Below are 16,765 nucleotides of genomic sequence, written 5' to 3' on the forward strand. Positions count from 1 at the left end.
AACAATGAAAGTCTTTAGTATATTTTATTTGATACTGCTGTTTATTTTTACATTTGGTCATAAGTTATATGGAAGCATGATTAGGAATAAACTCAGAGTTACAGAGTGCAAAGCAACTACGCTTTATTGTTGAATCGCTGAATTACAGAAATATTACTGTACACTGAAGCTGGGCCACATTATAGATGACTACACTCAGTTTGTGTATATCCATCATAATGCATGTTTGGACCTTTAAGCCTTTACCCACTGCAGCAAATCCATTGGCAGTGCAAAGCATAACAGTAAATACAACACAAACAGTATATTCGTAGACTCCCCTTTGGTCCAAAATGTTACATCCCCATACCAAAGTCTTATCATAAGGCAATATCTGATATAACATCAGTTTACTGTTGATTGTGCGGTTTGAGGTTCTTCTGAATGTCCTGGAGTTGTATTATCTGCCGTTTCTTTTTTCTCTGTGGATATAGGCAACACTTCCACAGGATCTGCGTTTTGAGGAACACATTCCTCCCCGTCACGTTTTTGTGATGGGGAGGGAACTTCTGTTGGAGTTGATGTAGTGGCATGTGATGATGTGGATCCTTCAGCAGGTGGCGATGATGAGCTCTGCTCACTTGTGGCCTACAGAAGAATATATTACAGTATTTATCTACAGACTCATAATTAATGTTTAAAAAAAGCATTGGGCTGATCAAATATTAAGGCAGAGCACTGCTGATAAACATTTACGTTTCTCTGCTTAGTTCTTATCAGGACAAAGAATCAATTTATCAATCTGGAGGATAAAGAAATCACTTACTGTGACCTACATTTGGACAAATACAACCACAACAAACTTTTGAATCATACAGACATATTCGAAAACAACACACACACACACACACACACACAAATATTCTGTTAAAAGAACAGTTTACCCCAAAATCTAAATTCTTATTTATTTTTTGGCGTTTTCCCCTTTATTTATAGTAGGCCTACAGTAAGTCAGAGGACAAGAAACAAAGTGGGAGAGAGAGGGGGTGGGATCGGGAAAGGACAACGAGCTGGGACTCGAACTAGCAACAGCGCCACATGTTGGGGCACTAACCACAAGGCTATGAAATTCTGTCTTTATTTACTCACACTCAAGATCTTTTCAAACTGTATACATGTTTTTGTTCGGATGAAAACATAGAAAGATATTTGTAAGAACGCTTGTAACCAAACAGTTCTTAGCCACTATTGACTACCACAGTGGGAAAAATTCTCAATGGTGGCCAAGAACTGTTTGGTTACAAGCATTCTTCTAATTATCTTTCTCTGTGTTCATCAGAACAAAGACATTATTCAGATTTGGAACAACGTGAGTAAATGGTGAACTTTTTGGTGAACTGTAACCTTTAACACGCCAACATGCCGCATTACTGGTAAACAGTAACAGTAAAAAAGTTTCAGACAAGAGAACACAAAAGACAGAGATACACAACAAAAGAAAGACGACAAACAAAACTGACAAAAGGAAAGCATTTATTGGTGGAAGAAAGAGTGTGTTACAATGATGATGTTAGTATGAGTCGTGCTGTTAAAGGCGGGGTGTCCGATTTCCTAATTACTCTTGTTTAGACAAAGTCGGGCCGAGTACCAAAACAACCTTGCACAGAATGGACAGTAATCTAGCCGAGCGCTGACGAAAGCGAAAGATAGGGGTGTGTCTGTTTTGGTGATTTGAACATCAACAACGGCTATGAGAAATCGGACATCCCGCCTTTAACCACAGATGTCAAACTCTGTTCCTGGAGCGCCAGCGTGCTGTCTCTTATTTCATATTCCTGACGACCTTCATGTGTTTATTTAAGGCCGGATGGAAACTAAGACTATAGCCCTCCAGGAACAGAGTTGGAACACCCTGTTTTAAATTACACCAGAATACAAAGAGTATGAAGGAGGAAACACAATAAGTGCATGCATCCTTTAAACATACTGTCGTAAAAGTGCAAAGATAGATTTCTCCTCACCTTTACCCTGAGGAAAGTGACAGCATGAATGCAAGCAAAAAGAGTTAATAAATCAGTAAAAAATCAGCGATCAAATATAGTTTGCCATCAGTATATGTGCAAGTCTCTGATTTTCATTTCACACCAAAAAGTCAAGACGACAGAATTAGGAAGAATTTGTCAAAAACAGAAAGTAATAAATTCAAGATGTCTTCAGGACCCAGATCGCAAGGGATGCCATCCTACCTGCGGAGGTTGACTTTCAACCCAGTTGTTGTTTTTTGTCATGGCGATCATGTCTTTAATCTGATAGAGGGCATAACTGATGGTGACCCATGGGGAAGCGGATACCACCCAGGCAGGTTTGTTAGTGTCTTCCTGCTCCTCTTGATGCCTAGTCTTCTTAACAGGCATCTTGGATTCCGGATGGGCCTGAGACGCAGTCTGATTTTGTACTGTTTCAATAGTGGCAATAGGCACCGGACTGGATGGTACTGGAATGTTCTCAGCCAACATCGAGTCCTCTGTTAAGAGCGAATAGAATTGAATACAAATCAATAAGATGTGTGATGCTCTGAAGTTAAACAAACTTTGTAAAGCAGCGAGTATGAACGTACTTCTCTCTTCATTTTGACCGAACAACAACTGAATGAGAGAGAAGATGAGTAACGTGACCAGCGAAGCCATTCCAAGGCCTCTGAAGGTTTCAGCAGCACCTACACAGGAAATGTGCAAAATAACAGGAAATTATAGGTGAAACCATTTCGGTGCTGTCGGATGACTGTTAGTGACGCTAGAGTTCACAATATAAAATGTATTGTTTACAAGGCATTTCATTTATTTTTTAACGTGCCTATTGCATCTGCAAAATTAGCTTTGTGAATAAAGTTGTATTGGTGTACTTAGTATTAGCAATGCATCAAAATCAACAAGAACTTTAAATGTTTGAAAAAGATAAAACCAACAAAACTGATTTCACTTTTTACTAAAAGTTATTAAAATCAAATGAGTATTCTATATTTTCTATTTTCTAGCACTTTTTAAAATTACGCAAAGTAACTTTTCCCAAAAAAAATATTAGTACAGACAGTTTAATATGAACAGTTGAACAACTCTTATATCTTCTTTTTGTCCTAGCAACCATTTAAAACCATTTAGCAACTGCTTAACAACTAGCTAAAATACCCTAGCAACTGCTTAACAACCAGCTAAAATGCCCTAGCAACCATCCACGATCTCTCCTCTAATGTGTGGCCGTACAAGCTTGCCTTTAAACTTTCACTCCTTTAATAACAATAACAATTTTTCAGACGATGCTTATACAAGTCAACATTAAAGATTATCTCAGCCAAGCATTTGTTTTTTTTGTGACTAATTATAACAAAGCACAAAAGCATGCATGAGCCACAAGAATGGCATGTAATACCAAAGAAGTTAACAAAAACTCCTCCCAACATGGCTCCGCAGCCTCTCCCCAGCCCCAGGTGAAGACCCTGCAGGATTCCTTGAGCCGAGGTGCGCAGAGCCGGCGGAACAGCTGCGCTCAGATACGATATGCATGCGGCCCATACTGCTGCATGTGTCAAACCTGCGTGAAAGATTGACATATATTAATGGATAAAACGTCCAATACTTACACATACAATTAAAAATAAAAATAAAATACACCGAAAAAATAATACAATACAAGCTACTAAAACACAAATATGATGTGCAGTATACCTTACTTGAATTATTTACTTATTTAAATATTTAAGATTTAATCTTTTTCTTTTACATCATTATGTTATTATATTTAATTAATATTATATGTTTTAAGAAACAATGCATAGTTATGTTTTTCTCAAAAGGACCTCAAATACTCCAAAGGGTTAAAAATGGTTTTGAAACAAATCTAGAATAACTATTTCTAAACAAATACAGTAAATTAAATCTGGCATCAACACAGAAACAGCTTGACACGTTACACACAAGCTCAAAACTATACTATAATAAAACCAATATAATAACATAACATTTAAAGTCCTTGTTAATATGTTCATATACGCAAACCTGTGGCCAAACATCAACTAAATATTATAATATGTCATGACAACAAAGTTGTGATCTTTCTCTTCTTGACATACTGAAATAACAGCTTTAGCATCGTCGTCTTGTTTTGTGCACATTCTGCTGTGTATTTTGTTCCTGCCCTACGAAAAGCTGTGCAAATATACATTATTTATCTACAGGCTGACCCGCTTCTATTGTCTACAAACAATGAGTAGCCCTGTTAAAAGAGACAGCGACTGGATCTGCCTGTATGTCTACAGTCAACACATTCAGAATGAGTGGCTTAACTGGCTTTCCAAATCCTGCTTTTGTGAGAATTAAAGACCTGAATATTCATTTGTCTCAACAGGGTTGACAAATGCTCCTTTGGAACTGACATTGAATGTCATTTTGAGCATCTAGTGTGGTGTCATGTCTTTCCGGTTTGAAAGAATGTACCTATGGGCTTGTTTATGTCTAAACTGCAACAGTGTGATGGCAAAATGGGTGTTTGACTTGTGAGGTATACTCTAAAACCAGCTGAATCATGTCCTCAGGCGAACTCGATGTGGTCAGAGCGTAGCCCTCCAATCCAAAGTTTCCGGTTTGACAAAGCAAACTGCAGCCACCCGGCTACACATGCCATTTCTCACCTTGAAGCACCTCCATGGGTAAAACCATCCATGCATTCTCAATGTACGAAATGTACAGATAGCGTGCAGTGTTGCAGGCCAGCCCGATATACAGGACTCTGAAAGAAAGAAAGAATAACAGTATAACATGTTTGTATTCATTTCAAGCACATGAAACACAATGTGTTTTTCTTGACACGCTGGGTGAGGTTAAATGGTTCTCTTTATAACGCCTACTGTGCATTGTATTTTAAGACTGGGCGTTGCACTGCTGATGATGTCATTCTCTATTCTGATGCGTACATGAATGACTCACTCTGTCTAAAGGAGGAGCAGTCTGTAAGCGTGGCAGCACCAGAACTCTGTGTTGGTCTACAAAACTAAATTCCAAACAGGAACATGACACAATGTATTGAGAATCCTGACAGATACCATTCGAAAACCAATCCTGTCGTTGTGGCTATCATTTCCTTTGTTTAGCTTTCTGAAATATAACTTGCGGAAAAATGTGGACCATAGTGACTTTACGTATTTTATTTCAATTAGCTGTATATAGTGGCGAAATGTATCGCAATATAAGAAACTACAACATGTATAATATGTATATGTAGAGCAATAGCTTAATATTTGTATGAGTGTTGTTTAATCCTATTGGTTGGCATGCTCCACCATTTGAATCAGTTTTGTTTTATCATTTTGTTCTTTAAGATGTTCTCTCCTAGGTTTTAGCTTTTATAATTGTAATGTTCATTTTAGTTTTATATTTGAGCTCAGTTTTATTTTTCAGTGAAAGTTCTATTGATTTACGTACAGATGTTTTTGAACCTTGAAGAATTGAACCCTCAGTGTTGTCAATTCTGTAAGAAATTGTAAAAAATGTTGTGAATTCTGAAAAAGGTTTTGAAAAGAAATCTAATTCTGTAACAAATATCATGATATTATCACGTTGCGAACCCGGTATTGTGTGTTGTATTGAATCATAAACTATTGCTACACACCCCGTTACTTTCGTACTGACGTTTTCAAATCTAGTTCCAAATATCATGATATTTGAAGTATCACGATAATACAGCATTGTAAACCTTGTATTGTATACTGTTTTTAACCGTGAACTTTTCACACCCAATTACTTTAGTACAAATATCATGATATTTCAAACACCATGATATTATCACATTGCAAACCCATTATTTTGTATCGAGTGGTATACTTGTTACACTCCAATAACTTTGATTGAGGTTTGTATTTCTATGCCTCAAATCGAATAAAAAACAATAACTGATCGAAACCATTTCTCCTAAACACTCCCAGTGTACGACCAGTGAAAGAGCTCCGCCCTAATCTCACGCCACTGGTTGAGCTAATGTTGCCATGTTAAACTGGTTGGAATGCTCAAGCAACCAGAGCAATGTTTTGATAGCACCAAAACATTGAGCGCAGTCAAACTGTTTACAATGTACCAATGAATCCACCTACTAGTGTTCCTGTAGCCCAACAAGTCAAGCATTGCACTTCACCTTCAGATGTGAGGTTTAAAACTGCTTTCTCCCTGAACAGCCACTTCATTAGGTGCAGCAACATGCAAAGGCACCTCTGGAAGATAGTTATGCAAATACAGACTCGATTATCCATCATGAAAGTCTTCCTTTACCCATTTCAGGCTCAACCACACCCTTTTGCCGGCAAAAAGCCTGATCATTGATCCACAGAAGTAGAAAGCTGAGTGGATCAATGTTGAAGAGGCCAGACAATGCATGATGAGACTAATGGGGGGATAAAGTTACATGAGCTCAGGGCGTCCTCTGCACGGGCACGACCAAAACTGGCCACTAAACAAAGACGAGAGACATTACTGCGGCTAACACACGGATAAGCGAATAACTTGCCTTTGTATGATTGTATTTATTGCAAAACACAAAAACGTATTACATGCTATCAAGAACCCAAGACTGATCTGGGCAGAGCAGAGCTAGAGTCAGAAAGCACTAAATAACACAAAACAGTCAAAAATTTTGGCCATCTTAAGGTGATTTATGAAGGGCGGCCATTGGGAAATACCACACACTTGGGAAATACCTCAATGTGGCCGGAGGATGTGAGCAGACCTTTCAATGCGTCTGTTTATCATTGCCGTCAAATGCACAGTAAACATCCTGGAAAAAGGCAGGTTTACGTCTTGGTTGTACAGTATGTGCCCTAGCGAGGCAGTGCCCATTTAGAGCTTAGCCAAGGTCAACAATGATTACTAAAACACAATACAACAACCTTTGGACTTCCCCTGCATGCCTTATACATCTCTATTGCACAGACACACCAGGTCTGTGCCATTTCAAGGTGACACAGAAGAGAGAAGTACATTAGTATCGCTTTCAAGCAGATGTGTCTGGTTCCCTCCACATAAAATATTAAGCAACCAGCACATGCTAACCATTGCATGAAGCCAGTGAATGGGCGCAGGTCCAAAATACATAAACCACCAAACAAATGAAATAAAACGTTTGCCTACGGTCGGCCCATACAAAGGTTTGCTCAACACTAATCGCCAAGGATAAAAGAGTGTAATGGATATGGACAGTTTTCTAGTTATTACTGTGTCCACACGTAATGCAATGAATTCAAATCTTACCATATCATTTTACTAAATAATACTATATTTATCATTTTACTATTAATCATTTTGTCAATTACTCTAGTACAAAAGAAATTCTGATTACTATGTAAATTTAGATTGCAGACACATTTACATTTACTGTTGATATTCAATAATACGGTTTATGGTGATTGATTGCACAATATTGTTATAGTGAGCTATTCAAAATACTGTAAATAATTCAAGATAACATATTAGCATAATTGTTAATATTACTCTTAAATCACAGTAGTTTGCACAGTACTGAGTAGGTGTTTAAAAATCTTTATTATACTAAATATAAATAATAAGTATCAGTTTCTTAAATGCAACTTCAGTACTTTCCTTTTTCATTTAACATTGAACTGTTTTTAGATATCTGATGCTTTTTAAAAAGTTACGAACATTACGAACGAGATAAACATGCAATCCATTATCGTGATAATACAATACAACACGATAAAAACCAAACAATTACATGACATGGAAATTTGACACCAGCATGTGTATAGTCTAACACTACATTACTTTAACAATATATATATAATTTTTAGTAATACTAATTATAATATAAATAAACTTCATGTAACAAAGGGCCATATTTACTAAACAAGGCAAAATAGCGCGAGTGTGCAATTTGAAAAAGGTGCTGATTGGAGTGGAAATTTCCCTGGATGATTTACTAACAAGGTGCCCATTACAAAACACAGGCGCAATATCCTATTTCCGCAATGACCAACACAATCTAATAAGGGTAGCACAAATAAGCGCAGGGTTAAGACATGCTTTTTGGGGGCGATAAATAAAGCCACAAGCACCTGTACAATGGTGAGGCGCAAACCTTAGTAAATGACGTTGAGTGATTGATTTAAATACGCTCCTGCTATGAACTTTGCGTCAGAGGAGGAAACTCCTCCAAATGCATATGCAAAAACCTCCGTGTCCACGCCTTTTCAGCGCTTATTTTCACTGCGTGTATTTTGTAAATACCAGTAAACCTGGCCCTTTGTACTAAAATACATTTTGTTTATAATAAAGCCTCACCTGATGTGTCCAACTAGCTCAATGAGCTTGTGGCTGATGAAATACGCTCCCAGCTCGGACACGTGACTAAGCACCGAACAGATCCCGAAGAGAGTGGTGGTCCCTTTCAGGTCCTCCAGATGCCAGTAAAGAAACGTGAACACGAAACCATATCCAAACCCCATGAACCAGGCCACAAAGAGAACGGTACCATAGCGGACACCGCAGATGATCCGAAACAGGTCTTTAAGGGGAAAAGGTTGGGAGTTGCTCTCAGGGCACACGGGCGCCTCATCCGACGTGGACTCCTGGACGACCTGAGGTATCTCCACGTCCGCCTTCTGTTCCTCCTCACCTGAACGATAAACCCTGTTGTCGAAGTGAAACTGCGTGGCCACAATAAGTGCCGACGCCATCAGCACACCGAAAACGATAAACGCTATTTGGTAGTTCTTGTAGTCGGGCAGGATGCAGCCCGAGCCTTGGATGATGATATTGATGTGCGTGTGGTCAATCCAAATGCCCACCGAGAGCATAGCGATGCCCCATCCTAAAGATCCCCACATCCTCTGGTGTCCGTAGCGATCTCTGTGCTGACCCAGGTAGTGAAGAGTGACCGTATCCACGATTGTCACAGCCGGGGCGCTGAAAAACTCGCCGATGATGATGACCAATAAGATCAACAGAAATATAGTGTCTACTTGTTCCTTATTGAAGACTATGATGTAGTCTTTGGGGTTGGCAGTGGTAGAGGTAGATTTCGATGTGGTTGTTGAGGTAAGTGGCGACACTGTCGTCGAGTTTGGCGATATACTGACATCCATTGTGGTATTTACATTTGCACTTCTAAAGTATCTCGAGTGAGGTTCATATGAAGCTAATAGCATCTGAGAGGAGTACAAATCCTCAGTCAAATATCTTCGGTGTCTGGTACGGTTGCCAGATTGCGTATTGTTTGTTAAATTGGTCGGTGGTGCAGCGGTAGGGTCCATCCTAATACAGCTCATATCCGCTGGCTTGACGAAGCCGATCCCGCAGTTAAATACCACCCAGCAAAGCACAGAAAACACCAAAACCACCTTTCCTTTTTTGAAGCGGTCCGCCACCACACCCCAAAACGGCGCACTACAGAACTCAATGAAATAACGGATGCCCACCAGCAGGCCGCTTTGGGTGGGTGTCATTCCCAGCTGTTTGTAGTACAAGGCGAGGAGGGGGTGTAAAGAGCCATATGCAGCGTAAAAGAAGAAATAGAAGATTTTGGAAATCAGGAGATGATTGTCTATTCGTACACAGCACCTCTCCATGCAGTCCATATTCTGGGAGGGCTGAGGGGGGAGTGTGTCGGTGGAGGCAGGGGGTGGCACTTGGGTGGACGGGCTTGTGTTGGCCACCTGCCCGAGTGACAGGGTGTTAAATGGTTCGGACAGGACATACTTTCTTTTTTGGTCCTCCTCGTCATCCGTAAGGATGGCCACTCGATCGCTCGCCATGTCTGCAAGAGAGAAACATACATTTTTGTGGCACCGAGACGTTTTACGAATAAGCATTTAGTGAAACTTAGTTCACCTTGTCAAGAGTATTATAAGTGGTGAAAAATGACTAAAAGCAGGAAGCAAAAAGCATAATTTTATTTCCACACAGAAATGTGAAGGTCTATTAGAATCACTCATCCGTGACGTCTCGGCTTTCTTCATCATTTTGGTGTGTGTAACTTCAGAAAAATAACCATCAACATTCAAACTGTTAGCCGGGGACCTCTAGTAGAGTTGACACTGAACGGCCTAGTTTCATCTGGCTTGATGTGAGCAGTTAATGTCATATTTCCTACAGAAACAGGAAGTTGGGGCGGGACATCTTAAAAAGCGTGTCACCGTTTAAAAATAACCATCAGCCTTTAGTTTACCAATCATGATTTCCTTCTCTAAGGCATAGTTAATAAAACATTAATACATTTAAATAGACAAATACACCCCTGCAGACAAGACGATTCATCAATATTTGACTTCATGCATTAAAAGACTGTACATTTTAACTTTAACTTTGTTAAATAAAGGCACAACTATGAAAACTCAGTAGTCAAGCTACATTTAACAGCCTAGACCTTAATGCAAAGTTGCCAACATACCCCTAAAACTGTCATTTTAAAATATTTTTCCTCCACACATATCGACATTAGTAATATCACACAACAGCTGTGTTTTATATATAAGATTTAATATCAGATAGTAAGGTTGTACTACATCAGATATCCAAAAAGTCATCATCATAGATGAACGTATTGAAACAGTCAACATCAAACCCATCATGTGAGTAAACTTCACAGGGTGTTGTCCCCGGCTAAAGTACACACAGCCCATATCGACACTGTGTATCCACAAAACACTGTTTGAGCTCTCAGTAAAATGTAATTCAACATGTTTTAAATATGACTTAAATAAGATTTAAAACAAATACATCGTGTAGATGCGCTCAGATAACATAACTTTAGAAGATGATAAATCAGGTACGCCTTACATTTTACACAGTATTCCCTTTTACACAGACTGTCAGTAAAAACAAACTTTGTGTTCCCACAGACTTACCAAAATGTGTTCCTGGAAGTTTGCGTTATTTTACCGGCTCGCATTAAAGGAAGACGATCCGTTCACGACCAGCCCGTCTCTCCATCCAGCCATCATTTAATCACCATTCTGGATTTCCACGAATATTCCTCAAACAGCGATGTATTCCGGCGTTGAGCTGGAGAGAGGCTTTATTCCCCGGGTGACATTTCATTTGACTTCAATCTCTCACCTGTCTGCGATCTGCGCAGCTCGTGGGACGGCCTTCATTTTCAGTGATGTCATTAAAACAACTCCGTGACAGCCTGCGTTATTGTCACTATCAGAATGTTTTGATTTTTCCTCTTTAGTCTTGGAGAGAGAAGATCCTATATCTGAGATCTCTTAAAATATTCGCCTGCTTTTTATTAATATGTGCCTTAATGGTTTATTACTTTATTTGATTTGTATCATAAATTGTGACCAAAGTGGTTATAACGCCTATTTATATATGGTCTTCTATTTCTGTTTGTCTTTCATAAGACTCTCCACTTAACTTAAAAGAAAGAAAACATTATTTTAACCGGTGAACATGATTGCAATATCAAAGTGAACACAACCCAGAACAGTGGCGTCATCTAGAGGTTTACGATAAAATCACACGCTACCTTTTGACGTTCACAAAACATATCCGATATGTGCTGTTTACCTAGAAGCAAATGCATTATCTTACTTGAATATCAACGGGTGCAATAATGTTCGGATTAGGATAAATTTGAGACGCTGTCTGTCTTTTTACTATTTTGCGCTTTAACAGGACCTCCCATATATGGGCAAAACACACCGGAAGCGTAGAACTTGGTCATACCGCTATATTCACACTAGAAAGCAGATATCTGTAATAAGTTTGTCGAGCAAAAACTTCTTGCTGTAGTTTCTTTTGAAAACTTTGGACCTCATGGTGCTGCTCAGCACATCTTTGCTTCCTTGCAAATATAAATAGCATCTCGGTAGGGCTTGGCTTTGGAAGTAAGGGCGTGTCTAATTTAGTGTGGCGGAAGATGCAGAACAGCTTACAAATATTTGATTAATTTAAGATATATAAATGCTATATATATATATATAATATCGCTAACCGCCATTAATAAAACAATTAAAATAAATGACATCATGTTATAAATCTATCGCTCTTACAGAAATGTGTTTTTCTGTTTGTTGTATACAACTATTCCAGCAGATGGCGGAAGAAATCTACCCTTCTTCGCAGGTGCAACAAATGATCTTTTGAATGGTGATTGAAAGATCTGTTAATAGCATTTAAAGATTGGGTTTACCTGTGGATCTCATGCTAATCCAACACATATGATAATCTATAGTCACTGTTTTGTGTGCTATTTGTATTGACTGTTTGTGTGATGCAGTGTCATCACTACACAGGAATGATGAATAAGAGGTTAGTTTTTAACATTAAGTGTACAGATTATTGGCAAAGCCAGGCCCTGGAGTTGTCAGGGGGCTTTATGGGTATTTTAGTTTCTTTTTTGTGAATATTGTCATAAAGAACAGGTTAGTTATTTTTTGTGAGGTTCGTCTAGGTTGAATTCACTTTTCCTGGTCAGTCGTGGTGGGGATGTTTAATAGCCAAATTAATTATTGTGTAAATGTTATTTTGCAACCATTATGTGTCTCGTGTAAAAGAGATACAACTACCATAAAAATCAGCTGACGTCATGCGGTGTGACAGAGCAGAAATGTAAAAAACATAGTATTAAACTAGCTTAATAATATGTACTTTTATATAATTAATATTAATTATAATATGTTAACCATATTTATATGATTAAATTGCACAAAAGAGATTTTTCTTTATTGTATACATTCATACATACATGTATGTATAAATGTATGAAACAACAGAAACAACATTTTTTTAACTTTTAAATCATGCTATGCAACAGCTGTACGTGACATCACATGCTCAGTGACATCACAAAGGAAACACCCCAATTACCATGGTAATTATTCAGCCAGCAGAGGGCAATGTTTTACACACACAGACACATCAGGCGCTCCACTCAACAGCATCACAGCACTCAGCCTCCAGCTTTAAGTGAGCCTCGACCACACGTACAGTAAGTGTAACTCTTACCTTTATTGTTGTCCATTAACATCATCATCTCTCCATGCCTGCCATTAATCATCTCTTTTCTAATCATCTTAGCCCCTAATATACATTGGCCAGGGGAGCATCTGCCATCTTCCCTATTGTGTTAGAATAGTAAAGTCTTGTATCTGCCTCCCCTGTTCCCTCCCACTCACTCAGAAACCTGTACACCATCCACACATTTGCTCTCGTTTCAGCAGTCCACAGAGCAATGCTGTTTCTATGACAACAGGGCCTTGGAGGACAAACTGCAGAAAGGATTTTCCTTTCAAAGGGGTTTCCAGGCAGAGGGTAGCACATGCTTAGCATGAAATCAACATTGCTGTGGATCAATGCAGCACTTTAAAATGATGTTACTTGTTTATGATCTCATTTTAAAAGTATAACAACAATAGGCATCTGTTAACTGTGAAAGAGAGTTGATAGTTTGTGGTGTTATGTGTAACACGCACACACAAACACATTTGGTGTTAAATATACAGTAGCAGAGGCAAAACCATTTGTGAGGCTATTGAGTCAAGTTATTGATTCTTTTAAAATGTATTATGCAAGTTATTTGATTTGCTTGAAATTGGTAGTTAGTTGATTTGTGATAGACAGGTGTTACAAACAGGGTTAAAAAAACGTGTGATATTTATCTCTTTTGTGTTTGGCCAATGTCTGTGTGCGGTTGGCAGATGAACTACATCGGTCGTTTTTTATTGTCAAAAAAATCTACATATGATACAACCACATTGTCAAAGTAAAGCCAATAGTTTTCTATTTCCAGATGTATTTTATTAAATTTTGAATAATAATTTACAAGTAAATCAGTGTAAAATAAATTCATTTATGACAGTAATTTATTATTCAGCAAAACAAATATTTATTGCTGTCCTTATATAAATGATCATTTTAACATCCATGAGGCACTCTTATCTGTGGCAATGGCCATTAAAATACCTATATCATACTAAAGTTATTGATATTAAATTTTATATTTTATTTAACTTTTTATCAACCCATAGCAATAAAGTGGTTTTATGCTTGCATTTGCTTGAAATGCCCTGGAGAGGGCAGTCTATGTTGGGTAGCAGCTGTGGGTTTTGGGGGTCTTTTGTGTGATTGTAATGTCATTTCTTAAACTGATCGGTTTACATGTTTATGACATTTATTTTTACATTCACATTTATTCCTTTTGCAGAATTTTGTATCCTAAGTTGCTACAGATGAGGGAGTATTCAACACAATGTCCGATGTACTGCTTTTGATTAGATGGTTTGAAAAGTATCAATCCTTACAAGGCCTAATGTTGTATCGGTGCTCGTTTTCAAAAAACCTAGTATCACTCTGCCACCAGTGTGGGTGACACAGTTCGTTCTGATTTAGCAGCTATCTTTGACACATGAATCAGAGCTTTTTCCCCAGCCCCACCTTCTTTAGACCCCCCCCATGTCATACTTTTGGAAACTTGTCATTGGCTTTAAGTGCCAGGGTGGAGGAGAAGGGGCTGGGCCAAAGCATCCGGGTAGTCAAAAAAATGTGACCTATCAGGGTACAGCTGTTCCTTGATGGCTTAGTAAGACTTGCCCGTCATCTCCCCGGGGGACGTGAGAGCGGAGGGAGGGAGCGATCTTGAGTGTGACAATTTTACTTTGAGAGCAAGGGGACGAAAGCCTGGGGACCCTCGTTGGAACCTCTACAGGGTTGGAAATTCTGCAACTGAGTAATCGCCACAGGATCCAGCAATCATTTTTACCTTAAGACCCCGAAGAACTGTGGGATTTGAATCTGAGAGTTGAAAAGCTGAGGCCGAGACTTCTAGAAGGCAACGGTGGGAGCTGCTAATGCAATATGATCCACTTGGACTTGCTCTAAAAATACCAACCAGCCGTAGTACATGCGCTGCATTAATTGGTGGAAAGATTCAACATTTTGTGTTGTAACTTTCTAATTGGATGTCTCAATGATGTGAGAAACATATTCCAAAATATTGATGGTGCAGAAACCTTTTAACATATTGTTGGATATATTCTGCATCGCTTTTTTATTAGTGAAGGTAGGCCATTTTCTATCCGCTATAGATTTTCTAAAGCAACTCACTTTTCTAAAAAGTCATTTTTATGTTTTGCACTCATCAGGTGGTGATGGAGTATTGTATTTAATGACATCTGCTGAAATGTTCGGAAAATGTTTACCATATCAAAACACCAAATTTTAAAGAATTGCTTCATTTATGGAAGATCCATCCAAGTTGTAAATGTTCATTGAAGCATTAAGCAGTCAATAAAGTCCAAAAGTCTGTGAAGAAGTTCTCAAGTTGATCATGAGGAAGGCCGAGATCCAAATGACCCTCAAGAAGGGTGCTGATGAAGAACCGGGAGGAATGGCACATCCAAGCCCCAGGATACCTCCGAAGCGAGCAAAAGTGAGTTCCGATCAGCTCGTACCGGACCCTTCCGGTTCTGTCTACCCAACCCCGACCCCTCCGGTTTTCATTCGGAAGATGAGGAACGCCGCTGTAGGGACCGGTTGTGATATCCGTCTGAAAGTGGCCGTTGCTGGAGACCCTCAACCTTCTCTCTATTGGTACCACAATGATGACCTGCTCGACATGGACAACCAGGAATATGGAGGATTGTGGATCAGAGATTGCAAACCCAGTGATGCTGGCCTCTACAGCTGCATTGCCACCAATAGTCTCGGAGACGCCCGGAGCAGTGCTGTCCTGGCTGTTTTGGATTTGGGTGAAGGTAACTAATAACTTAGCTAAGGTCTTATTGAACACTGTCACATTATTTTTACAAGCGTTTCACATTGAGAAGTTAATGGCTTATGTTTTAACTGCAGAGAGACTTGTAAAGCTGAAGTTGAGCATCTTTGAATCACAATACAGGAACTGTGGGCTGTTATCATGACACTAATTATCAAGTTAAAGCGGGGAAGTAGAGAAAGGTTAATGTTCTTGCTATCTCTTAATGCCACAGAGCGACAATGTGATAACTCGCTTAAGAGGTAACGCATCTCTTGGATGGTTTTACAAAATGGTGCATAATCCAGCATGAACAATAAGGCCACCCACCTTTCATATTTCCTTTGGTTTGGGCTCAGTGGGGGCTGTAACCCCAAGAACCTGTTTGGTGGCAGAGAATGATGGAGGCAGCTGATTCAAGCTGCTCACTGTCCTAAAGTGGAGCGTGATATTGCCGCCCCTTATGTCGCGATGCTTCATCTTATCTCAGCAACATAAATAAGCACTTGGCTGTGTTACAGAAATAAATGAACACGAAGAGTTTGTTTGCTTTTGCCTTTTAAGAGTTTAAGTGAAAATTTTCTTTGCAATTTGTAGAACTCCGAACATCACAAGACTATGGCTGTGTGATATACCTAAAATATATATTACTTTATATCTACATTTTTTACCTTTTTTTAAGGTTTTTGAACATTTATCTTGATATTTGCTGCAAGGGCATCAAAAGTGTTTTAGCATCTTAAAAGAGCTTTATAATTAAACACTTTTTTTCTAATAATTACTGTTTATCATTTAATGAACACAATGAAGATTGGTTCATGTTAAAATATAGAAAACATTTTAGTTGTGGCTCAAATGAATTGAAGTTTTAAAAAAATCCAATGCTTTTATCTGATTTCAAATGAACAAATTGTTTGGCTATTGAAGTTAAGATTCTTAATTCAGGAAACACAAATGTGGTCGAACTTTTAGAAAACATATGGCAAATAACTTAATTGTGAACAAATTCAATATATCGCAGAATCCTAGCGAA

General features: G+C 38.7%; 2 protein-coding genes across 2 annotated transcripts in view; one reads left to right on the forward strand and one right to left on the reverse strand.

The window, feature by feature from the left end:
- Nucleotides 1–5: 5 nt before the first annotated feature.
- Nucleotides 6–11,532, reverse strand: mfsd6b (major facilitator superfamily domain containing 6b). Its single transcript, XM_056754874.1, has 7 exons — nt 10,880–11,532; nt 8,316–9,789; nt 4,664–4,761; nt 3,406–3,567; nt 2,597–2,695; nt 2,226–2,503; nt 6–627 (listed from the first exon to the last, which is right to left on the reverse strand). The coding sequence occupies exons 2-7, from the start codon at nt 9,785–9,787 to the stop codon at nt 385–387; spliced, it is 2,352 nt and encodes a 783-aa protein (XP_056610852.1). The 5' UTR covers nt 9,788–9,789; nt 10,880–11,532; the 3' UTR covers nt 6–384.
- A 3,081-nt stretch (nt 11,533–14,613) lies between these two features.
- The window catches only part of LOC130427223 (striated muscle preferentially expressed protein kinase-like), a 30,523-nt gene continuing 28,371 nt past the window's right edge, over nt 14,614–16,765 (forward strand). The window contains exons 1-2 of the mRNA XM_056754480.1: nt 14,614–15,039; nt 15,122–15,733. Of these exons, the coding sequence (XP_056610458.1) occupies nt 15,307–15,733 (427 nt within the window). The 5' untranslated portion in view covers nt 14,614–15,039; nt 15,122–15,306. The remainder of the gene's footprint in view (nt 15,040–15,121; nt 15,734–16,765) is intronic.

This window comes from Triplophysa dalaica, chromosome 8, assembly GCF_015846415.1.
Source record: "Triplophysa dalaica isolate WHDGS20190420 chromosome 8, ASM1584641v1, whole genome shotgun sequence".
In the NCBI taxonomy this organism is placed as follows: Eukaryota; Metazoa; Chordata; class Actinopteri; order Cypriniformes; family Nemacheilidae; genus Triplophysa; species Triplophysa dalaica.

Bases quoted from the DNA above. Each gene is read 5' to 3' on its own strand.
- mfsd6b (XM_056754874.1), bottom strand. From the start codon at position 9,787: ATGGCGAGCGATCGAGTGGCCATCCTTACGGATGACGAGGAGGACCAA. The intron at 4,762-8,315 runs GTGAGGCTTTAT...TCTTTCTTTCAG, and splicing joins GAGCTAGTTGGACACATCAG to AGTCCTGTATATCGGGCTGG. The intron at 3,568-4,663 runs GTGAGAAATGGC...TCTTTCACGCAG, and splicing joins ACCCATGGAGGTGCTTCAAG to GTTTGACACATGCAGCAGTA.